At 39.7% G+C, this 25,833-nt stretch overlaps 1 protein-coding gene across 1 annotated transcript in view; it reads right to left on the bottom strand.

Moving 5' to 3' along the window:
* Positions 1–25,833, bottom strand: part of LOC126482352 (cytosolic non-specific dipeptidase) — a 169,638-nt gene that overhangs the window by 52,229 nt on the left and 91,576 nt on the right. The window contains exons 2-4 of the mRNA XM_050106434.1: positions 19,560–19,734; positions 9,400–9,675; positions 6,274–6,503 (exon numbers count right to left, since the gene is read on the bottom strand). Coding sequence (XP_049962391.1) covers positions 6,274–6,503; positions 9,400–9,675; positions 19,560–19,734 — 681 coding nt within the window. The remainder of the gene's footprint in view (positions 1–6,273; positions 6,504–9,399; positions 9,676–19,559; positions 19,735–25,833) is intronic.

Here is a 25,833-nt window from a genome sequence, read left to right as displayed (position 1 = left end):
GTTATGAAAATAATTTCAATGATAATGGGAACAGGTGGTCAAGTAATAAGAATGGGGACTGGAGAAACAGCCAGGACAGAGAAGAAATAAACCATTAAAGGGGTAGAAATGACTACCACCTAGAAGAAATGATAATGAACACAGGCACAGGGGATGACACAGTGCAGAATTTCAAAGTAGGTGGACAGAAAGTCAGACAGAGCTTCACCTAAGGTGCATAGGACGACTAGGACATATGCTGTGAATAGGACCAGAGAAGGGTACAATAAACATTAGAGGGAAAGGAGGAAGTTGGCTATATGCCAGATGGATGCTGTGCTGGGTAACATATGTGGGGAGGTTTTATGAAATTTAATAAGAGAAATAAAGATACAAGGGGGAGAAGTATCAGTGATGTGACAATGAACTGGGTTACATAAGGGAGTTATTTGATAGGGGACGAGAATAGCATTGGTTTGTCTACATTTGGGGGTGCTGTGGGACTGGAAATTGGAGCTGAGCCTGTTAGAACTCTAATAAATGTTGCTGACAGTATTGGCGGAGTAAATCTCAAGAGTTCTTTGCATAATGTAAATGAGTTTATTACAAAGGAGGCAGCTGATATTGTATGTGACAATGGTCTAGCAAGTGTGAAAGATTTGAATATGCCAGTACCAAAGATAGAGCAAGGTAATATCAGTTTTATTAATAATGAATTGATCTGCTCAGTAAATACAGTGAAAACACTTGTATTCAGGGAAGACAGAAATCATGTGGGTCTAAGTAGGGATATTATCAATGAATGGATAGTGAAGGAGGAGCATTAATGTAAATTATGGGGTGTGATATGCAAAGGTGCTTCAGATGTTGGTGCCAGAGGAATGGGAGCAGTTAAAATCCAAAGTGGCTAGAAAGATGCAGAAATTGAAATATGGGAATGCAAGTGAAATATCTAATGATTTATTTAAAGGGGATATGGAGACTGAATATGGGAATGGGTGTGGGGATGCATGTATGATGGATAAAGAGAGCAGGGAGGAAACTGAGGTTGATATGATGGAGGAAGCTGAATTAAAAGTCATAAACGTACAGAAGGTGCATCCTATTGTCAAGTTAATAGTGCGGAATGTTGAAAGTGAAGCATTGCTGGATACTGGCTCAAATATATCACCTGTGTTTGAATCCTTGTGGCAACGAGTAAGAAGTAGGAATCTACTAGAGCTAATTGTAAGTGCAACTGGGGCATGCAATAAGTCCATCAGAAATAAAATAATTTTAGAATTTACGATAAATAATTATTGTTTTAGTGTGTGCTGTTTTATCATTTCACGATTGCCAGTAAACATTATTTACAGCATGGACTTTCTGTATAAATATGGCTGTAATATTGGGGATAAGGATATAATTTTGGATTTTGATGCTGGAGGGTACTAAAAGAGAACAAAGTTTAAAGAAGAATTAAAAGAAGATACAGTGATGGCACATTTACAGAAGGAAAATGAAAAGTATGAGGAGTCATGTGCAGGTGAACAAATAGATAATAAGGTAAAGGAGATGCAGGACTTATCAGAAGTGAGAAGATTTCAACAGGGTGAACTTCTGCATAAACATAAAAGTGTGTTTTCTGATAAGCCAGGGAAGGTAGTGAATTTTGAGTATTCGCTTAACGTGTCACCTCATGTTGTCATTAAGGTAAAGCCTTTCCTGATTGCAATGACGGACAAAGATGCAGTCACGGATAGAATTCAACAAATGCTGGAATGGAAAGTATGAGAACAGGAAAGGAGTGAATACAACAGTCCAATTGTAGTGGTTAGGAAGAAGGACGGAACTGTACACAATGTGCTAGATGCCAGGAGACTAAATACAGTAAAATAATGGTAAGAGAAAATGACCAACCATAAACTATGAATGAGTTGTTGCTAAAATTTAATAATGTGATGTTAATGTCTAGTGTGGATCTGACCTGTGTGTTATGGCAGGTGCCACTTCCAAGAAAATCTGAAGATATACAGCTTTTTTGTTTGAGGGAAGGACATACATGCTGAGAGCTGTTCCATTTAATCTATTAATATAAGATACTATTTTTATTAAACCACTGAGTCATGTACTTGGGTATGAGTTGATGAGGCAGCTTACAGTGTACGTAGATGATATACTGATCACTAGTGGTATATGGCACGGACATTGTCTGTTGTTAGAAAAGGTGTTCAGGGCATTACAGAATGGGGGAATGACACTCAAACTTAGTAAACATGAATTTATGCATGTGGAATTAACTTCTTTAGGCCATCAATTAACAACTGAAGTGATACTGTCTAACACGGATAAGATCAAGACCACTGCAGAAAGTATGAGGCCAGTGACCAAAAAACAGTTGATATCTTTCACAGGGATGTGCTATTTCTACCGGAAATTCATCAGTGACCATAGTACGAACTCTCCAAATTTGTATAAATTATTAAAGAAAAATGTTTCCTGGAATTGGATATTCCCCCCCCCCCCCCCTCTCCCCATCCTCCACCCTCCCAACCACCACAACAAAATAGAGTGCGTTCCTAACCAAGTGATGAGAATGATAGCCCATGCTGTAAAATTTCCACTACAAATTCAAGATCTCAGATATCTGAATCTACTTTAAAAATACGCAAAGGCTCACAGCCTTATCAGACTTACAGTACCATCACCACTCCTACCATAGTAGCCACAGGCTAAAACTGCACGAGGGTTATGTCTAAAAAGTAATGTAGGAAATAAAAACTATGCATATCATTGGATAAATGTAAGCTACTGACTCCAACCAGCCCACTTGAGTTGCATCACACCAGTCACACACTACATTTTACGTAATGGTTAGGGGAAAAAAAGAGTCTAAGTGCTCAAAGTTTCTGCACTGAAAACTATTAGATCTTGATATGAAGAAAATAAATAGCTACAGGTTTACAGTGATGGATTCCAGAGAAGATTAGAGACATGGGAGCCAGAATAGAATGCCAACAATGCACAGGATACGTAACATTAGGAAACAACATATATATTTTGATGGAGACATTAGAGCCATAACTATTGCTCTGTATCATTTTACCTACAGATATCAGATTTGGTAAACCAGTAATATTAAGTATTTCAAAAACAGCTGCATTGGTGATCTGTAATTACGTGGTGCTTCCAGTGTGCAGAGAAAACATTGGAAAGTTATGACACAGGCAAGAATACCTGCTTTCAGTGGATACCCTTCCACAGGGGAACTAGAGGGAGTGAAATGAAAGACCAGAGCAGCTGCAAACATTCATTATCAAGCTGGTCTGCATATAAAAATCAAGTATAATCCTTCGAAAGGTGCTTTGTAATTTTCACTCCCAGAATGGCCCCGAAGAGAAGCTGTTTTGAGATTTCCAAGCACAACATGACACAACCACTTCAGCAGCCCTTTTCACAATCTAGCTATTCTTGACAGTTCAAGCTGCACACACTGCAACAGCTGGGATTCCATGGACGCTTTATGCTTAATTATTTATACACCACTGTCTGCAAAACATGTTGTGGACAGGTACTGAGAAGCAAGAGATAAAATGATGAATTTGTAATGTTATTACACCATACTTTGTTGTGCATAAAGTAGCTTCAGATATAAAAGGTGTTATCCAAAATTTTCAGGACTGGTGCTGTCATCTGTTGAAAACCTTACCTTTGGACTAATGATCACCACCACCCTCGAAGTAGTTCCCATTCGCACGTACACAGCGGTCCCAGCACTTCTGCCACTGGTCAAACATTTTCTGGAAGTCCTGTTCCTTGAGGGCATTTATCACTGCCAGTGATGCTTCTTGAATCCTCTCTAGAGTGTCGAACTGACGGCCTTCCAACTTGAGTTTCAGTTTTGGGAATAACACAAAGTCGCAAGGTGCCAAATCTCGTGGCTATGGTGGGTGGGATACAACCGCCATGTTGTTTTTTGCCAAAAAGGTCCTGTGAGTAAGGATGTGAGACAGGACGTGTTGTCATGATGCAGCAGCCAGTTCCCTTGATGCCAAAGATCGCGCCGTCATCGCCGCACGTTTTCACGGAGCTGTCGCAAACCATCACAGTAGTACATGGAATTCACTGTTTGGTTGGATGGGACAAATTCTTTGTGCACAATTCCCTTGGTATCAAAGATGAAGATCATGATCTTCACTTTGCTCTTCACCTATCTCGCTTTTTTTGGGTCTTGGAGAGCCTGGGCTCTTCCACTGGGACAATTGTTGCTTTGTCTTTGGGTCATAACAGTAAATCCAGTTGAATCATTGAAGGGTCTCCGTAGCAATTTTCCCGAGATTCACACAGAATTTGATACACAGGTGACGTTCTGTTCATGGATCCATCGTAAAATCGCCACACACCAAACACAGAGTATTACGGAAATCACCATGGACACACAACACATCCTCCCAGCTGAATGCCACTCCACACACTGACTCATCAGATGTGCAGTTCTTGCCACCTAGCGGTGCAAAGATCTACTACGCCTACTTTCCAGATGGCAGCACCAGTCCCAAAAATTTTGGAATCCACCTTGTATGCTTCTTATCACTGTTAAATTTTTTCTCTTCCAATTTTATTGCTGTAGGCTTGTGACTTCAAGGCTAATGGCTATATAAGTGCCACAGCAGTAAATAAATAATTTTGTTTTGACACAATGTGGATTTCTGTACTATTTTTCCAAAAGGATAATCCAAAGACAATATGACTAGACAAAAGGAGAAAACACTGGGATGAAATACGATTTAAATCTGAATTAAATAAATTATTCTTGGACACCTTGATATGTAATATGATATTGTTGTAATTAGTTGAATAGGAGAGAGTGCATGGTTGATTTTTCTCACTTCTGCATTCCTACACAGAGCAACTGGACCGTTTTATACAGTACTGTGAAAGCATTCAGATTTGTTCTGGAGTAATATGATAATTTTTGCCATGGCTGTCCATCATAAGGATAAAAAAGTGCACGCCAACAATTTCCACTCCACATCTGAAAGGGGAAACCTCTCTTTCCACTTATTTATACCAAAATGATCAAAAATCAAGAATACAACAGTCAAACCATATCCCTAGCTCTGAGAGGAAATTAGTATGCATTACTGCAATCACCAGTTTTCACTAACAAGAAGAGAGATCCAGTCAACAATGTTGTTAGCTGAACTACAGTGAAACATAGTTTTTTTCCCTTTTTTCTTAGAGGTTAATGTTCTTTACAAAGACAAATACTCCTGTGGAAGTCACATTTAACAATATGCTGAGTCACAAAAAAATCTTAAGTAAGGCTGAAGTGACACATCTGAAGCAGTGTCATATCTTGAACATAAACTTTAGCTTAGGACTGCACTTCTTATTAGCTATATATACGAGAAACCTGTTCTAGCATGTAATATTTGTTGACTTCTTGACCATCTACTAATTTCAAGTGTGGCAAATTAAAACTTATTATGTTAGATAAATACAAAAAAGTTCATCACTTCTTCTAATGAGTCAGATGAATTCACATTAAACAACAGAACTCATGTTACATCCACATTTATTTTTTCCAGTTTTCCAGTTGGGAACAGAAAGCTACAAGAAACAAGAGAAAGGTGAGAGAAGGAGGGAGGGGGGGGGGGGAGAGGGAGGGGGAGAGAGAGAGAGAGAGAGAGAGAGAGAGAGAGAGAGGGGGGGGGGGAGGGGTATTTATTTCCATTGCTTTTGTTTATTCATCCTTTTTTATGTCACTAGTCCCAATTACAAAAGAGGGCACTTTTCACTTATGTGACACTTGCCATAAAATTTAAAAAAATATGTTCGAAACTGTGCAAGCAACATTATATGCATATCAGAATTGAAATATATCTAAAAACCAAAGATGATGTGACTTACCAAATGAAAGCGCTGGCAGGTCGATAGACACACAAACAACTGGACCGTTTTATATAGTACTGTGAAAGCATTCAGATTTGTTCTGGAGTAATATGATAATTTTTGCCATGGCTGTCCATCATAAGGATAAAAAAGTGCACACCAACAATTTCCACTCCACATCTGAAAGGGGAAACCTCTCTTTTCCACTTATTTATACCAAAATGCTCAAAAGTCAAGAATACAACAGTCAAACCATATCCCAGATTCAACCAAACAGCCCTCGTCAAAGATTTGTTTGTGTGTCTATCGACCTGCCAGTGCTTTCGTTTGGTAAGTCACATCATCTTTGTTTTTTAGATATATTTTTCCCACGTGGAATGTTTCCCTCTATTATATTAATATCAGAATTGAAATACTTACACAGTGCCTCCCATCACACCACTATGCAGATCCTTTGCAGATGACTCAACTTCAATAAAGAAGTAGCAAATTCCTCTTAGCCCATAAGTCAAACATGGCTTGGTTGTTCCAAGCCAATAATTATCAGAAATACAAACATAGTCTATATCCTTCAGAAATGTATCTTTGACAGAATATAACAATTCATCTAATCCTTCACTGCCCGATTCTTCCATTCCTTCAAACACAAACTGTAACAAAAGGAAATAAACACTCAGATTTTCATAAGATGAAAATATATTCAAGCTGTTACCTATACTTTTAAAGAAGATTTATGGCACTGTAATGCTTCTAGGGAATATTTATCATGCAAGTAAATAAAAAGATGCAGGGAGACAGAAGAATATATTCACAGTGAGGCTACCTATGTATACTCTGGGATTGCTTAAAAAGACAGGAAGATCACAGAACAAGAGGCGAAGATTTGTACCCTCTAGGCAAAGGCAGGAGCTCTTTTTTAGGGGGGGGGGGGGAGGAGTAATCATAAAAGGGTGTGGTTTGATGAATTTTATTAGCATTGAGCTTGTGGTTGCTATTGATGCAGTGAAATATAAATTCTGTTAAAAATATTGCTACATATTGAGGTATGTAGTCTTTTATTTCAGTTTATCATTTCCTATACAACATGATTTCAAAAAATATATGCGCATTTATTGTAGTTTTGTTTAGTGCTAAATAAGGAATTATTTTTACTATACCATAGCTGCAGAACCCATAACATGATTGTAAGTGTGCAAAAATCACAAACATTATACTAATTTTATGGCATTAATTTATATACACTGTTTTATGGCAAGCTCTCCATCAAAGAACACAAGCACAGAAATATCGCATATGGCTGTGAAAATATCACCTTTCTGGCAAAGAAACATGAGAATAAGGCTGTTCTTTTGTTTTTATGGATGCCCTTAAGTATAGGAAATATGTCTACACAACTACAGGACCTCCAGGGTCTGCATGAGCCAGACACTTATCACCAGTAAAATTTGCAAGAGAAAAAATTGAATTTCTAGATGTCATCAACCTTGGGTTATATCGTCCTTCTAAAAGTTGCTGGTCTAATCTTCTCATCTTGTTCCAAAGAAAAATGGAACTTAGCGTCTCTGTGGAGATTACAGAGCTGTAAATGCTGTCACTGTGTCAGACTACCATCCGGTGCTTCATTTACAAGATATCAACTGCTAACTCTTAAACAGAAAGATATTCTCTAAAACTGACTTTATCTGAGGTTATAACAACATTCCTGGTGTGGCATAAGATGTGCCTGAAACAGCTGTTATTTACACCATTTGGACTTTTCACATTTTTGAAAATGCCATTTGCTCTCTGCAGTGCAGCCCAAACATTCCAATGGTTTATTCAGACAATTTTGGATGATTTGCCTTTTTGTATTCCTACTTAGATGGCATTCTCATTACCTCAGCATTAGATGAAGAACATATAATGTATCTGCAACATCATCTTGAATGTCCGGATTATTAACATTTTAATATAAATGTGGGGAAATGCATTTTTGGGGATAAAGTGATATCTATATCTATATCTACATCTACATCTACATCTACATCCACATCCATACTCCGCAAGCCACCTGACTGTGTGTGGTGGAGGGTACCTTGAGTACCTCTATCGGTTCTCCCTTCTATTCCAGTCTCGTATTGTTTGTGGAAAGAAGGATGGTCGGTATGCCTCTGTGTGGGCTCTAATCTCTCTGATTTTATCCTCATGGTCTCTTCGCGAGATATACGTAGGAGGAAGCAATATACTGCTTGACTCCTCGGTGAAGGTATGTTCTCGAAACTTCAACAAAAGCCCGTACTGAGCTACTGAGCGTCTCTCCTGCAGAGTCTTCCACTGGAGTTTATCTATCATCTCCATAATGCTTTCGCGATTACTAAATGATCCTGTAACGAAGCGCGCTGCTCTCCGTTGGATCTTCTCTATCTCTTCTATCAACCCTATCTGGTATGGATCCCACACTGGCGAGCAATATTCAAGCAGTGGGCAAACAAGCATACTGTAACCTACTTCCTTTGTTTTCAGATTGCATTTCCTTAGGATTCTTCCAATGAATTTCAGTCTGGCATCCGCTTTACCGACAATCAACTTTATATGATCATTCCATTTGAAATCACTCCTAATACCTACTTCCAGATAATTCACAGAATTAACTGCTTCCAGTTGCTGACCTGTGTTAGCTTGTGTTATCTTGTATCACAGCATGGAATTTTACAAGAGGAAAAATTGAAAGTAAGCAAAGATTTTCCTCATCCTGAAACAGTAACAGAACTCAGACTGGTAAACTTCTACAGCAGAAATCCAACAATCTTCGTTTAACTTGTGCAAGAACATCAAGAGGAAGGGTAATCATCCCTATTACATGGATCGATAAAGCAGACAAATCAATCACAAGGTTAAGAGTAGAACTTGCCAGTGTAATTCAGCTTGCTCATCCCTGAACACATCTACCCTTAATTTTGATGGTTGATGCTTTGGACTATGATATAGGTGCTTCTTTTCACCAATTGCAAGAAGAAACACCTGTGCCATTTGCGCTTCTCCCTACGTCTCTGACCCACAAACACTGTAACTGTTGTACCTATGATTGTGAATTGTTAGCAGCATATCCAGCAGTCAAACACTTTTGTTATCTTCTGGAAGGCAGAGAATTCACAATATTCACACACCACAAGCCATCAACACTTGCTTTCAAACAGTGTCCAGAAGAAAAATAGCACCTAGGCAACTGCAACATCTGGAATTTCTGTCAGTTCATCAGATATATTCAATACCTTTCTAGAGGAGAAAATATTCCTGCCGATACATGTTCCGGATATCATCTTGCTAGACAGTATTTCATATGAAGATATTGTCAGTCTTCACAAGCAAACTGGTATTGGAAAAATACTACAAATCAGCAAATTTGTCTAAAGCTCCACCATGTATAAAGTACCACAATCAACAATCATATGTAAAGAGGTAAAAAGAAATCAAATTTTAAGTGCAAACAGCAAATGATTCACTGTGGCATTTCTGTAATTGATAGGAGAAAAATGTTTACTTACTCCATGGATAAACACAACTTACTTTGATATTAACTGGTACTTCAATGCCAAGATTTTTATATGCTTCTATTGCATTAATCCAGCCAATAACTGGGCCTTTATCATCTGTGGCACCTCTTCCATACAGTTTCCCATCTTTTTCTGTCAGAGTGAAAGGGTCAGTGTGCCATCCATCAGTAACTGCAGCAGGTTGAACATCTAAGTGTCCATACACACAAACCGTTTTCTTCTTTGGATCTTTACCAAGAATACCACATAAAACAGGTGGCAAAGGTAATTTTTTTCCACTTGGAGTAACCTGTAACAACAACATTTAATAAATAAGTAAATAAACTAATTAAGAATTGTACTAACATTTAAATATTATTAATATATTATATGATATCAGTTTTTAAGTAATAAAATAAAAGCAATATAACTAATTTTTTTTATTTTTCATTTTTTTCCTGTCACTGTTCTTGTCACAGTTAATCTGATGATGATTATGATTTTAAAGAAACTAAATACCTTGGTTATCGGTTTTTATTGCACTGTAAATTCACATAAAATGATGTGGAACAGGAAAAGAAAAATCATTAGCTTCAGTGTCTGACCTTGTCATTGGAGATGAAAATTTGTGCAACACTAGTGTGAGAAAACATAGGTAGGTAAAAACAGTTGCCAGTCACTGAAGGATACATCAAGAAGAGTCATCATAGTCAGTCAGTACTACAAAAATGTGGGGAGAAAATGAAGATCGTATGAGTGGGAGTGTCAGTTTGACTAAACGAAATACATACATAAATATTAAAAAATGCATGAAAGTGCAGGGGTACAAAGCAGCCAAAGGCCAGTCAGGTAAAATGCCACAGCAAGAGGCATGCCCCCATTTGCACCCTTGACACCGAATGTTGAGATACATTGCACTTTATTATGAAATCCACTTCCCCTCAGGAAATATTTGACTTTTGTTAGCTGATATTCCATCACCTGCAAGTATCTGGGTAAGTAGGTAGATAAGTCAATGGCCCATCTCAAATCAGCCAGCAGGGCACACACTGTCAGAATATCAACTATAACGAGACGGCTACCACAGCTGCATTGAAGGCAGTCCTCTTGACATAAATGGAACTCTTGATGTGGACAATACAGTCAGCAGAGTACAATGACATCTTTCCAAGAGGCTCGGAGGGAATATGCTATACTGTGGTGGGGTCCTGGACAGCACTCAGCTTGTCAAGTGTTGTGGTAGCCTGCCATTTCATATCCAATATTTTGAAATTTTTATGACACATTTGCAATTTTAGATCTGGTACACTGAGTTCAAATTTGTCTCTTGTGGCTGTGTCTTTATCTAATTTGTGGCCGAGCAGTTCTAGGTGCTTCAATCCAGAACCGTGCTGCTGCTACGGTCGCAAGTTCGAATCCTGCCTTGGCCATGGATGTGTGTGGTGTCCTTAGGTTAGTTAGGTTTAAGTAGTTCTAAGTCTAGGGGACTGATGACCTCAGATGTTAAGTTCCATAGTGCTCAGAGCCATTTGAACCATTTTATCTAATTTGTGAATGAATTCATTTCCTGGAATACCCATGTGGCTTGGTGTCTAGATGGTTCTGCAGCTGTGAAGGTCAGCTTGTAGGTCTTAATCTGTTGTCTTGGATATTAGTGACCAAAAAATTTATGGGTAGTGCTGAGTATGCCTTGTAAGCAACTCGTGGAGTTACTACAAATAAGAAAGTCCACCATGAGTTTTAATGTATTGCAGAGCCCGTTTGTGGCAACCAACTCTGTAATGTATATTCTGGATGAACTTCACAGAGTGCTTCTCATGTCCCCTTGTGTGCAAAAGCATAACCAACCCTGTCATTACCTTTTGATCTATGTGTGTAGATGCACACTGGATTCAGGTAGTCATGGAGATCCTAACAGAATAGGTGTCTGAGAATGATCAGAGCAGTAGTTTCCTTAGGGCCACACAACAGGTCCATCCTAATCATAGGACTAGATACACAACACGGGGAGGATGCCAAGAAAGAACTCTGCGCACACAGGAAAGAGAAGACAGTTGGAGCTCCTTGCACGGAGCACCCAATCATTACCCAGCTGGTCCCCCTATTTTTGAATGATTTCTAAATAGTCTGAATTGTTGACTGTGAAACAAGAGCCGATTCACATAGACTGTTAGGCATCTGATAGTTTGTGGCTGCATATTTCACAAAAAGTTGCTAGTGTCTGACCCTCAGTGCTGGGATTCCAACTTCTATTAGGGGAATGCCTATGGGGTTCTTATGGAAGGCTTCAGCTCCCAACAGCACATCACTGTGGTGGACAAGGTTTAACAAGCTCAGTACTGATGGTGCTGCTGACCTGTAAGCAACACGTCCATAGTCCAAGCAGGAAGAAATCAAAGCTTTGTAGAATCATGGAAGAACTGTGCAGTCTACATTGCCCCCCCCCCCTCCCCCTCCCACTCCTTCGCAGGAGGTGTTGCTGAGAAATCTGGGGATATTAAGTTTCCTTATACACTTTTCCTTGAGATGGCAGACATATGATAACCATGTTAACTTATTGTCATATTTGAAACATTCAAAAACTAAAGTACATCATTACAATAAAAAGTTCTGGGTGCGGATGCACAGTCACCAGTCAAAAATCTCCATGACACAAATGGCAGAAAATTAATGTCCATACTTCAGGTCCCCATTACATACTTTCTCTATGGCTCCCGGAAGTTGACGCGCTGCAATGTGCAATAACATAGAGCTGTAATACAGGTAGAAATTGGCCACATGCAGTGGGTCTTACTGCAGTCACAATACCATTGACTGCAGTGGTGAAGATGGTTGCACTCAGAGCTAATCCCCCGACGGCCCCAGTTTCCTGTACATATTGGCTGCTATGGGTTGAACCTATTCAGAATTGAAAAAGTCAGAGTGATAGAAAATTCAGGATAAAATGAGTAGGAAGACCCAGAAGCCCCACTCATGTATTGTAGACGGGATGTGATGGCACCAGATAGTATCATATGCAATCTGTAGGTCAAAGAAAACAGCAGTCAGGTGTTGGTGATGTGCGAAACCACTGCGCACTGCAGGTTTCAGGTGGATGCAATGCTCAAAAACTACTCTGAAATTGTGATAAATGCCTTCTGGCTTCCAGGCACCAACAGAGTCATCAATTGACCACTCTTTTGAAAAATTTACACAGCTCAATTATAAGAGAAAGTGGTCAATAATTAGTCAGAATTTGAGGGTTTTTTTTCTTTTAATTTTTGGGATACGATAAATAATACTGCCATACCATTGGGATGTGGTGGCCTTTCCCACCAAATATGATTGATAAACCTGAGGATGAATTTTATGCTGTCACTGCTAAGATGTTTAAGCATTTGATTGTGGATTTTACACGGACCATGGGCTGTTTCTCAAACTCTCATTCACTAAATGGAACATTGTATTTTTTGAGGCCTTGTGCATGAAGGATATGCAGTTTTGCTCTGCCAGGTGTTTGTGGGTCAGGGAAATAGGATGGTAGTTACTGCACGCAAACACTTCAGCAAAATTACCATGAAGCATTCAGCAATGACTTCGGGATCAGTACTGATGTCAACATTGAGGGAGATACCAGGAACTACTGCAGATGGTGTGTGGTCACAGAAGCGACAGAGTTTAGTCCATACTTGAGAAGATGGGATGTTGGCTCTGATAGATGATACACACTGTTCCTGTCGCCCCTGCTTTCTCTCTCTCTCTCTCTCTCTCTCTCTCTCTCTCTCTCTCTCTCTCTCTCTCTCTCTCTCTCTCTCTCTTTTTTTAGAAACCATGACTTCACTTGATGAATGCTATTAAATGCTCTGTAGAAGGATGGCATTTATGTTGTTGAAGTGAACTTCAACATTCTCTGGTAGTGTAGCTATTTCTTTGGAGCATCACTGCACAAGTTTCCAGTGGAAAGGGCTGGAGTATGCAGTATCATCGTTTCCACAGCCTGTATAATTGTATAATTACGTCATTAGTGTCTTATATCACTCCTTCAATATCCTTCTCTTTGCTGGTTTCGAAACTAGCTTTGGAGAAAAAAAGCTTGCCAATTGGTTTTCTGAAGTTACCAACAAGGACAGTGATGCATGTCCACTGATCAGTGGTTTGAGAAAGAGAGAGTGACATCCATGAGGTCACTGTTGCAGAGGTCACCAGGGACATATCACTGGATCAAGGGTGAGATGCTTAGGCTACAGACTGTAATATCTATGGCTGAGCATATTTGACAGGCCATACTGAAATGTGTTGCATGCAGCTCCAGTGTTAAGTAGGCAGACCTCCTGGTCTGAAATCAATAGCTCCATTACTTGGTCCCTGCTAAATGTAGCTTGACTGCTCTACAGAGGATTGAGGGCACTCAAGTCCCTCAGTAGGAGGAAGATTGGAGGCAGAAGTTCCACTAAATCTACCAGCTCGTGATATGGTATGCACCTGTTTGGGGGCAGACAGATGTTACTTACTGTTACCCTAACTGCCAGGTAGACATGTCCAGCCACAGCTTCTAATGCAGAGGTTAGTGGCACCTGCTCACTGAAATGTCAAGAGCGTATGAGCATACTGAATTCTCACAGTGTTAACACAACTTTTACAGTAGGATTTGTAATTTTTAATAGTATGGATTTCTGAGAACCATTTTACTTGAAATGCCACATCAGTTGCAGAGTACGTAGCCATTAATTGACGGAGTTCTGCCAGGTGATGATGGTAGTCACTGCAGTTCCACTTAAGGAATGTCAGAGTGGGATCTGAGCAATGAAGGGGAAAACAAGAAATTATATTACTTTGCTGCTGAGTCAGACTCCACCTGAATGTATGATTCTTCATCAGCATTCAAAGGCTTGACCTCGTGAATGGTGGGGACCAGACTGACCACAGCAGCAGTGCTCAATTTGACTTCGAATTTTTCCTTCTTGTCACTCGCTGCATGGTTTCTGTTTTTGTGAGGATTTTACTGTCTTGACTTCTGGAACAGAAGTGGCCCATTCTTCATTATGACCCAACGCACGTGGCTCTTTCAGCCACTGTTTGGTGGCAGACTGGTGGTCTGTTTTCTTGTGGGAGCGAGGCATCTTGGGAGGTGCTCTTTCCCCTGGTGATGACAGAGGAGGACAAGGCATCTCCAGCTGCACTAATGGGGTGACTACCACCAGTGCTGTGGGTCTGTGGGTGGAGGGAGTTGGTGTCAACTCCCCTAACTGAGAAACAGGCACTGACACAGGGCTAGAGATGGGAGTTACTGTTTGAGACCTGATCATCACACTAGGAGTGGACTTTGACACAATGTGTGCAAAGTTTGACATCATATTGATTGGGTGGAGTCATTCAAATTTTTTCTTAGCATCTTGATATGACAGGAGGTCAAGTGTTTCATATTCCTGGGTTTTCCTCTCCCTCTTACAAAACTGAAAATGTCAGCGAATGAGAGGGGTGGTGTTCTGGGCAGTTAACATATGTAGGAGATTGTCTGAAAGGGATCTCCTAATGTTTTGTCCTTCCTACAAGTAGCCTTAATAGTAGAGCAGGAGGACATATGTCTAATCCTCTGCACCTAAAACATCTCACAGGAGGACGAAAATAGGGCTTGACCTCACATCTATAAGCCATCGAAGGCTAGGATGAAAGCTCCAGCATCCACTCTATTAGCCTTAGATCCTCTATGAAAGCGACAAACAAAATATACTCCATGCTGCTCTAGTTTACATGCACTTCTTCATCTGTTTTTAGCATTAGGTCCCAGTGGATGATGATACCCTGAATCATGTTGAGTTTATTAGGAGGAAAGATGGCCACTTGTTTATTCTTGAGCATTCAAGGCATAATTTGCCTGTGATTGTTCAGCATTCAAAGTTTTGATCAACAGAGTTCCAGTTCTCATTTCCTCTACTGCAGCAACTCCTCTGAACCTGTCCTCAATATTTTCAACCAAAACAATGGCTTTGGTGCTCAAAAAAAAATTCTTCCATCAGTTCCAGAGGATACCAAGAACTGAGCAAATGGTCCACCTCCATTTCTCCTCACCTGATTATCCCTTCCATGGTGAGGCCCAAGACAGATTCATCATCAGGTTGTAAGCCCCTGAATTAAAATCTTGCTTTCAATCTGCCAGATGACCATTTCACTGTGGATCATCTGCCCTAATATAATTCACTCTCATCAGAAGCTGTCACCGTGGGTGTGATTCCACCATTTAAAATGGTACTTGGCATAATACCATTGCCCAGAGTCCCAGTGCCCCAGCTTAGACAGGCACCTACTCTTCAGCATACTGGGAAGGTTATAGCTCAGGCATCAACAGTGCAACCTTTAAGTTGACAGAGGGCTACGAACATGAGGGTACATGATGACCACACCATGGCAGATTGGCTACCATGCTGGATTTTGGGTGTGAAGTTAAAACCATTTTAGCAGTAGGTGCAGTCATAATATTTTTCTTTCTTTCTTTCTTTCTTTCTTTCTTCTGACTTAATAGATGTCAGGGGCCTCTCACTCAAATTAATGGTTACGGATGATGGTGTTTGACTGACCAACCAACAAGGTCATAGGTCCCTAAATCCTTTGTGTGTCAAGCCAGGAATACTCCCCAGAGAGGAATGAAACAAAAAAAACGAATACCAATTAACCTGATTGTATCACAGAATCAAGAAAACCAAGAGATAGGAGCAAGAAGAGTTGACAGAGGGGTAAAAGTGTGAAAGTGGGAAGGCTCCCATGCACAGAAAGTAGCTGGAGCCCCTGGGACATGTTATGCAATGGGAGATGCAACCTCTCCATCTGACCAGTGCTTCCACACCTGCCATTACCAGAAGAAAAGGAACAAATCTCGGTAAAACAACAACAGATGTAAACTAATAAGAATTAGAAAAGTGGGAAGGGTAGGAGTCAAGCCACACCATTTAGCAAGGGCAGCCTGGTGTCCCCTGAGACATATCCAAGGATGTGGTACACACCACGGGGGCACAGACGATTTCTCCCTGACGAGAGGTGATAGTGGGGGAAGTTGAACTTCAGGGCAGAGACTCTGTATGCAAACTACGACTGTGACGTCCTCAGCCTCTGTTGTGGGAGGTAGGTCTGCCTACCAGTAGAAAGGACCCAGCAGTTTCTAAGCTCAGTGGAGCAGTGAGTTTGTATCACATAGCTCAGCAGGTGTTGTTGCTGCCTGATCTTTAGGGGAGGGAGCCTGGAGTACTTCCAGGAGTACAATGTTCACAGGACTAATCTGAATAGCACCTGTCACAAGTCAGATTCCACAACTGTGTGTTGGGTCCACAACGCTGAAAGGTGATGCCAAGCCATATGTCAGGCTCCCAGAATCAAGACAGGATGAGATATGAGCTTGGTAAAGCTGCAAATGAGTAGAGCGATCTGTGCCCCAGCTGATGTTACTGAGGCAGCAAAAAGTATTAAGATGTGACAAGCATGTTCATTTACATTGTCAAAGATGGTAAAACCATGTCACTTGGGCATCAAAGACCAATCCCATAAACCAACAAGACTCCGCCACACTGAACACTTCGTCATCAAGGCAGAGTTCTGGTTGGGGTTGGACAGTACAATGGCAACAGAAATGTAAGACACATGTCCTGGCAGTGAAAAACCCACTGAAAGCTCAGAACTGTGCCTTTTGTATGGCACCCTGCAGTTGGCATTCAGTGTCACCAACAGTTCAGAAGCAGTAGTAGATGCAAAAGTCATCAGCATAGAGGAAAGATGACACAGAAGACCCCACAGCTGCAGCTAGACCATTGATAACCACTATTAAAAGGGCCATACTCAATGTAGAGCTCTGGGTGACCCTGTTCTCCTGTAGCTTGAATCCAGAAAGTATGATGGGACAAGAAGTTCCACAAAAAAGTTAGGAGTGGTCCCCAAAGATCGCATGTATATGAGGTAGTGAGGATGTGGTGATGCTATGTGGTGTCATAAGCCTTTTGCAGTCAAAGAAAACAGTGATAAGATGCTGACGCCAGGGAAAACCTGACCTGATAGCGGACTCCAGGCAGATCAAATTGCAGCAACCTCGACAAAACTCACCTTGGGACAGAGCCAAAAGACCCCAAGACAACGATGTGACATTGGCAATCCACCGGTAAGTATTTGAGCACTTTGATGTGGATGTGGTCTGGCCCTGGAACCATATCAGGACAAAGAGCTAGGGCAATGAGAAATTCCCACCCACTGAATGGAACATAACATGGTTCCAGGTAAAATATAATAATTGGTAAGTGCATTCACTCCACCAGCTTTTTGAGAATACAAATTGCAGGCTGATAATTCTCAGATGCAGAGGCTTAAGCATAATGCAAAGCAAAATGTTTGGCGACAGCATCCGGGTCAATGAAGACAACACCATTCACAGAAATATTACATACACCTGCAGTGGACTGGTGTCCATACAGGCATCGAATCTTTGCCCAAACCTGTGAAGGTGGGGTATGCGGTACAATGATAGCAACATACCATTCCCGGCATTCTCATTTCTGTCTTTTTATGATGTAGTGAACCTGGGCAATTTGAACGTGTAGTCTCCAGTATTACAATTACATACACCATAATTAACCAAATGAAAAAAATTCACAGTACACATCTCACACTTTTCTGACCAAAGCTTCAAGTTTCAATTTCTAAGGAAAAAACTGAAGAGAAAAATAACTGGATACAAAGACAGCTAACATTGCAGATAAATGCACAAGTAGGTGGGGGCTTCAAAAAGTTAGTTAAACATGTCATCTCATGTTAAGATCGTAATGCAACAGGAGTGGCACAATGCCAGAAGTGATTACATGTTCGAGGTTGCCTATAGACACAGTTCTGCTATGGTATGAGTATGGGATTGAAATGGAGCAAAAACTAGAAACATATTCCAAAGTTGAAGCATGTAGTGCAGTATAGTTCTTGTGAGCAAAATGTTTAAATTGTACACACATCCACCATGAAATTATGGGGTATATGAACTAAATGCAATGTGGCATCCAGCTGTTGTGAAATGGTGCCAATAATTTTACCAAAGCCACACAGATGTGGGTGATGCTGATAAGGAGGAGATTTTTCAGTGATGAGAACATTCACACAGTGTTCTCGAATGGCTCCATGAAGAAGTAGTGAATTTCTATCTTTAATAGGGCGAACAACTGGTAGAACATTCCTATTATTGGTTACAGAGCCTTGGTGACTGTTGAAAAATAGTGTCATGTTCTTAAGTCACTCTCTAGCAGTCAATAAATGTTACCTGGTCTGCCATAATTCTGTGTAGCTTACCCTTAGAAATCCCCTCACAACAAAGAAGGAAAGATCCAAAAAAGCTAAATAAGAATTGCAGCGTAATAGTCACTTTTGAAGATATGCTATAGTTACTGACATGTCAAAGACACCTGATTCATGAATAGAAATTATGAGAAAAAAATACAGTCAACGAACTCACAACACGGAGCCTGTAGTTGATAAACATACAAAAGGAAAAAGTGAGTGAAAATATGTGAGGAAAACATAACGTTGTGAACCCTTAAGGAAATACATCACACTGAATATCTGCCAAATTTTATTGTAAATTATATGACGTAATATTGTTTTAGCTGTTATTCATACCACATAATATTGATCCTCAAATAATACTGTTCTCCCTCATTCTTGTGGTACAATTATTAAATGAAACTCTTGACTGATAACTGAAAGATATATTTTAGTCCATCATTCTCTCAAGTTCTCATAGCTAGGATATGACAAATTGTACTGCAAGAAAAGACAAATGCTTTAGAAACATGTCACACAAGTGAATCATAGGGCCTCTATGACAGTAGCTGAACAAGATTATGGAAACCAACAAATTTTGAAAAGTTTCATTGGGTCAGGGAACACAACGGACATATATGCAACTATAGGGTCAACTGCTAAAAATACAAAATTGTGGTTACCTACATACTAATTACAAACAATATCACACAATATAAAAAAAAACCTTAAACTGTACCAGAATTCAGGTCTACATTTTATAAACATGCGGGAAGCAAAGAATAATGCATTGCATAACTTTTCCTACCAGTAATAAGAAAGTAATAGGCAAAAATGTGAAGTGCTGGCATCCCCAACCTAGATGAAATTTGCTGTAATTAATTCATTTACTCTCTCTAAAAACAAAATGAACATACAAAATTAGAGGATACTAACCTGTGTACCAACATCATGGAGTTCTGTTTCTGCACCTAACTTTTCTAGTCTTTCTTTTGTCCAATGAACCATTTTTACAATGTCATTTCTCGTGTGTTCCCATGCTGACACAGATTTAATGGCTACAGCTTCTCTCAGGCGTTCAATATACTTGGTTTTATTTGCATCTATGTGACTGGAGAAATAATAAGACTCTTTCAAAAACATATTCTCTCTAGATACAAAGTGGGAAATATAATGTAATGATATATATATAATTTTATTTTTGAAGTAGTGCAAGAATGACAATCCTAACAAGTTATTCAAATAAACATCAATGCCCATTTCAGACAAATCATAGAAAACCAGAATCTGAATGGCTAGCTGAAACTTTTCCTACTGAATGAACGCAAGTATGGTCCCCATTTTCAGATGCACTCCTGGCACATATTTTTAAATTAACATGACGTATGTATAAGAAGTAGTTTCCATTAAATATAATGTCATTGCATGATCTCTTCTTTCTCAATTTATATTACAAGATACTTTATGGAACTGAGGAAGTGCAGTCACCAATTAGAATGCAAAGATCTGGATTACAAAATTTCTGAAAAATAGCTGAGAGCACAATAACAGCTATATGTACATCCTTAGCCAGTTTCAAGAAGAAAATAAATGAATGAATTGATTTGAAAGCTGAAATGCTCTTTACGTATGTTCAGTAATCATGTACTTTAAAAACTAATGGATCTGTTGCTATTGACACTAACATTGTCTATTTCGGCTTTTTCATTATTACTTTCAGAATATTTTCGGCCTCAAGTCTAGCCGGACACCAAAACATTTAATTCAATATATATCACCCACATACTTTGTACTGCATTAGTACGGTTGCACTTTGTTTTATTTTCTTTTTTTCAAAATGTAATTTACAGTCACATAATTAAAACTACCGTTTAACAGCACATAAAAACTTATATGGATCTGTTAACACAACAAAAAATATTACTGTGCTCTTCATACCAGTTTTGACCCTATCACCTCAAAGCACATCCATTGATCCCACTGTGAAAAATAAGTAAAAGGGTAAATTAATAGTACTTCATTTTCGGTCATCATATATACTGAGTGTTTCTTCTAAGAGTTGTTAGCCGCACTTTCTCTGTTGTTGTGGCAAATATTTCCAATTTCGTTTTTGCAATGTGCAGTTTGAATCAGCCCAAAAAAATACTGCTCATCATTTCAGTCACATAATGCCCAGTGTCGACAGAAAGAGTCCGTTTGTTTTGCTGTTACAAATAAAATTATTTTTAAGGTGGAATTTTACTTTCCCATCCAATAGAGTGATTCCACATCAGTGTAGTGCGATACTCATGTTAGCATTACGCCTTCAGAGGGACAGTAAAATGCGAAGAATAACCAGTATTCCAACAGTAAACCAGTAGTGCTGCAGACAGTACCAGACAGCGCAGGCCAGGGCAAATGCTGGAGTACTTGTTATTCTTCATTTTTTATTACCCTGTGAATACATAATGATTAAATGACTATTGCCCTCGACTAACGTTAGACTGCTATTATCAAAAGAGCATGTAAAATTCAGCTTTAAATATGCTTTCTGTCAACACTGGGTGTCATGGGAAAGGCGTGATGATCAATATTTGTTTGGGCTGTTTCTAGTTATACATCGGAGGACTTTCCAGTTCTACGTCACAGAAACTCCAAATATCTGCCAAAACACCAGAGAATGTACCTAATGACTCTTAGAAGACACACCCTGTGTGTGATTTTTATTAATCTCCATAGAATTTATAAACAATTAAAAATAAACTACTTCTATAAAGAAAATATATCAAGTATGTTTGATCATCCATACTGAAAACAAGTAGTCACAGAGTATGAAACAAAGACACATTTTCACAATGTTTTGAAGAATCACACCATTGAACAGTAGGATGCAGGCTCATTCTTGCAGTGTGTTGCCCTTATTTGAATCATGTTAACTAATGCATGAGTATCAACACATTGAGATTAGGGTGCCAGAAATGGACTGCAGTAAGATTGGTCATCATATTGGACACTAAATACAATCAAATACATGGCAATTGTCATCCATCAACTGGGTCTTGGCATCAGTATTCCATCAAACTGTGTGATACTGATAGTCTAGCTCAATACAGTATGAATCTTTTCCATTTTCCATTAGCATCTAATAAGTATTGGGTTCGTGGTGTTTCTGTTGTGACCAGTTTATAAGAACAAAAAAATGGCTCTGAGCACTATGGGACTTAACTTCTGAGGTCATGAGTCCGCTAGAACTTAGAACTACTTAAACCTAACTAACCTAAGGACATCACACACATCCATGCCCAAGGCAGGATTTGAACCTGCGACCGCAGCGTTCGTGTGGTTCCAGACTGAAGTGCCTAGAACCGCTGGGCCACTCTGGCCGGCTTATAAAAACATTCACGGACGTATGTCTGTGTTCAATGACAATCAAAGTTTCAACTGATGACAAGAAATCCAACTGTGGCTACATTCTGGGCAGTATAAAACCTGCAGATTTGCACTGAAATATCCCATTTGATTTCCAAGTCTTCCAGTTGTAAATATTTTGTATTACATTCCACATAGTCCTAAAACTAACCAAGTCAGACTGTGTAAAAATATATCAGAGCAGACAATATGACAACTCCTGGCTGCATCCGTAAAGAAACCTGGACCTGAAAATTCTAATAAGAAGAATGTAGAATGTAACATCACATAACAGTCCATGTTAACATTTTAATTGAGTAAGTGGTTGTTTTAGCACAATATGGGCTCTTGATCTTACTGGACTTCTGGGTATTGTTGATAGTGAGATATTGTATGTATAAGTACATGATGAAGGCCCCAGGATGCCGTAAAATTAAGATTTATTAAAAAACAAAAATTGAAGCACTGAGTAACCAGAGGGTTGGCAAAGACGTTAATTATGAAGGCGCGCGGTAAGGCGCAGACAAATGAACGAAACAAAACAGTCAACTATTGTACAGTTTTTTTTTTCCTTCTTCAATTTTACACACACTCTCGTATGTAGAAGAATGGTGAAGATGTGCGACTTTAGATATGAAGTATTGTGAGTTCTATGTATCATATGTGTGCTTGAATAACATTATATGGAAAAACAGTATCAAGTATTTTTATTGAAGTAAGTGAAGAGGAAAATTACAGGAAGAGAATTTTCGTGATTATTACAAGCGCCGATGTTCCCGGAGTGCTCTGCTGCCTGCAGCTTCAACTAGGTCAGCGAAATCTGATCGTCAAAAAAAAATTAAGATAAGCACAATTACATCTTTTTTTTTTTTGTATATCACAACTGGCGACCGTGACAGGACTTCTGGGCACAGGTCGTGAGTAGTGTTTATTAACTATTGTTACAGTGTGATTCATATTGTTAGTAAAACAAAGATTTGTGACACAATAGTTTGCGCATCATAATAGACGTAAACCAGGCTTTGACATTACGTAATTAACATTTATCAAGTGTAATAATTAACGTGTGAAATTTTTAAAATTTTGTGAATTTTCTATTTTTTTGTAAATTCATGTTACATGGCCGAAAAATATACGCCCATTGTTGATAGCGATAGTGAAAACGCAATCAGCCAAGATGGCGTAGAACTGCGAGATCGAACAATTGAAGATCAGGCGCCATGCATGCCTATTGCAGAAATTTTAAGTATGGTAGATCAGAGATGAGTGTCGCAGGAGTGACAAATGATGGCGACGCTCCACAACAGAATAACTTTGACGACACAATGTTTACAACCGACGAGACAATGTCACGCATCTCCCAGGGCGACATACTGCTCATGAATGAAACGTTGGAGAGTGATCGAAATATGAATCTTGACAACACGTTACAAACACCACTTGGTCACAACACAAACATTAACTTTGGAAGTACACCTGGCAGCAGCCAGGGTAATAAAACTGACACACTGCTATGGCAGTTATTATATAACATTAACACTGATCTCAGCGATATGAAACAAAATATGAATACCAAGATTGATAATTTGAACACAAGATGCCGGCCGGTGTGATCGAGCTAGGCGCTACAGACTGGAACAGCGCGACCGCTACGGTCGCAGGTTCGAATCCTGCCTCGGGCATGGATGTGTGTGATGTCCTTAGGTTAGTTAGGTTTAAGTAGTTCTAAGTTCTAGGGGGCTGTTGGCCTGAGATGTTAAGTCCCATAGTGCTCAGAGCCATTTGAACCCACAGCAGGTACCGGTGACAGTTATAGATAGCAAAACGTAAACATACCCACTACTCCAATACCTGAACAATTACCAGCAGGAATTACAGGTAACTACAATAACAACATAAATACGATCGAAAATGCCACGAGTCTATCAACTATTTTTGCAGACGAAGGTTTGCTGAGACATCGACAATTTCCTACATTCACTACCGAAGGTAAAAGAATGAATGCCGTAGTATTTATTAGTGCTTTTCGACGTGTATTTCCACGCAACTGGACGGAAGCACAGAACATCAGATTTGCCATGCGATATACGCGAAGTGGTGTGCTGTTATGGGCAGCTGAAGTGGCCGAACGTTGCAGAACTTACATCCATCTTGAACGAGCTTTGCTCGACAAATACAGGTCTGAGGCAGTGTAAGAAAGACTCAGACGCGAGGTTTTCAACGCTGCACCATTCAATTGCAAATACAGTAGTGTACGTGGATACTTTGAAAAATACCTGAACAAGACACGCTACTGGACGAACCCAATAGCACAGGTAGAAGTGTTAAAAACATTTTAAAAGCCGTTTTCCATCGCATATTAGAGAAAAATTAGTCACAACGCCAGAGCATGGCACTGAATATTTTTTTCAGTACTAGATTCTATCGACTTAATCTATGAGGAAAGACCTGTACCCAATAGAGCAATAGAAAATCACGCACAACAACATAATTATGTAAATCGGTCAGCAAAACGTGATTTAAACACACAGCAAGGTTGGTACACACAACAGCAAAAATTACATATCCAGAGGTAACGAGTACGGTAAAGGTAACGAAAAAAACAAACGATTTAAAAGAAATTTCCAAAACAAATTTCAACGCACGAGCGAATTACAATTCACGATCGCAAGGCCCTATGCCGAGTCAGACGCAGCAGTGGCCGACGCGCGGCAACAATGCCATGCCTACGCTGTATCGCAGCCGACCTTTGGGCAGCAAAATAACTCCACAACAGCTAACGACACAAATTACCCAAACAGTACTGCTTGTTCACAAAGAGAAGAGCTAATTCTTATTGCGGGGGAAGGGGGGTGCAGGGTATAGAGGAGGTACGCTCCGCCCACCGGCACACAGTATATTGGCAAGGTATAAGTCGCGCTAACGTTACACAGTGCTGGCAACATTCTGGCGTCCACATAAAAGTTGTGCTCCAAGCGGTATACACAATGCCATCTATTAGACGCAGCAGCAACTGTTAATGCTGCGCATATACTAGCGCAAAAGCGGACAGCGGCATAATAAAAGATTGCAGGATACGTGAAATTATTTATGTGTAAAACCCAATATTGCAATTTCGACGGTTGGTCGTTATGAAGTGAAATCGAAAGTTCCATATTGAATGATTGCTACTAATTTCGTAACAACTCTCTTGGACAATTTGGCATTATACAGAACCAGCAGAAAAACTTACATTGTGGCAATAAAAAGAGAAGCAATAAATTTGGAAAATTTATTGACAATTGTTACGCTGTATTGTACCCTCAAATACATCACTCAGAATCACTTTCATTGTACTCTTTCTTCTGTGTGTGCTTCATGTTCGTCGCTATTGTCCGTTTCGGCAGTGTTAATGATGTCTATTGCTAGTTCAACACCACCATCACGCCTCCAATATTCTTCTTCTAGTTGTTGGACCTTCCTGCAGTACCCTTCCCAGTCATCGGCAGTTACAGACAAAAGGGATTCACTTGCTGTCGCAAAAAGGTTAACTTTCGATATGTCCCCTGAAATGTTGCGCTCCCTAAACAACCGTTTTAATTTCGCCCATGTCAGTTCTACCGCACTCAGATCACAATTGTAAGGAGGCAAGCGTACAACCATGTGGCCTTTCTCTTTCGCCATTTCGTCAATAACATGTTTTTTTAGCAGGTTTATGCTCTTGTATTAAAGCGAACAGAACCTGCTTTCTCATGCTCTCATTACAGGTGACACGCCTATTTTGAAGTCATTCCAAAATCCTCGCTTTGGTGTCATACCTGTTATGGTATGGACCGTTGTCCAT

The sequence above is a fragment of the Schistocerca serialis genome, chromosome 5 (assembly GCF_023864345.2).
Source record: "Schistocerca serialis cubense isolate TAMUIC-IGC-003099 chromosome 5, iqSchSeri2.2, whole genome shotgun sequence".
NCBI lineage: Eukaryota > Metazoa > Arthropoda > Insecta > Orthoptera > Acrididae > Schistocerca > Schistocerca serialis.
This window is presented reverse-complemented; position numbering and strand designations above follow the sequence as displayed.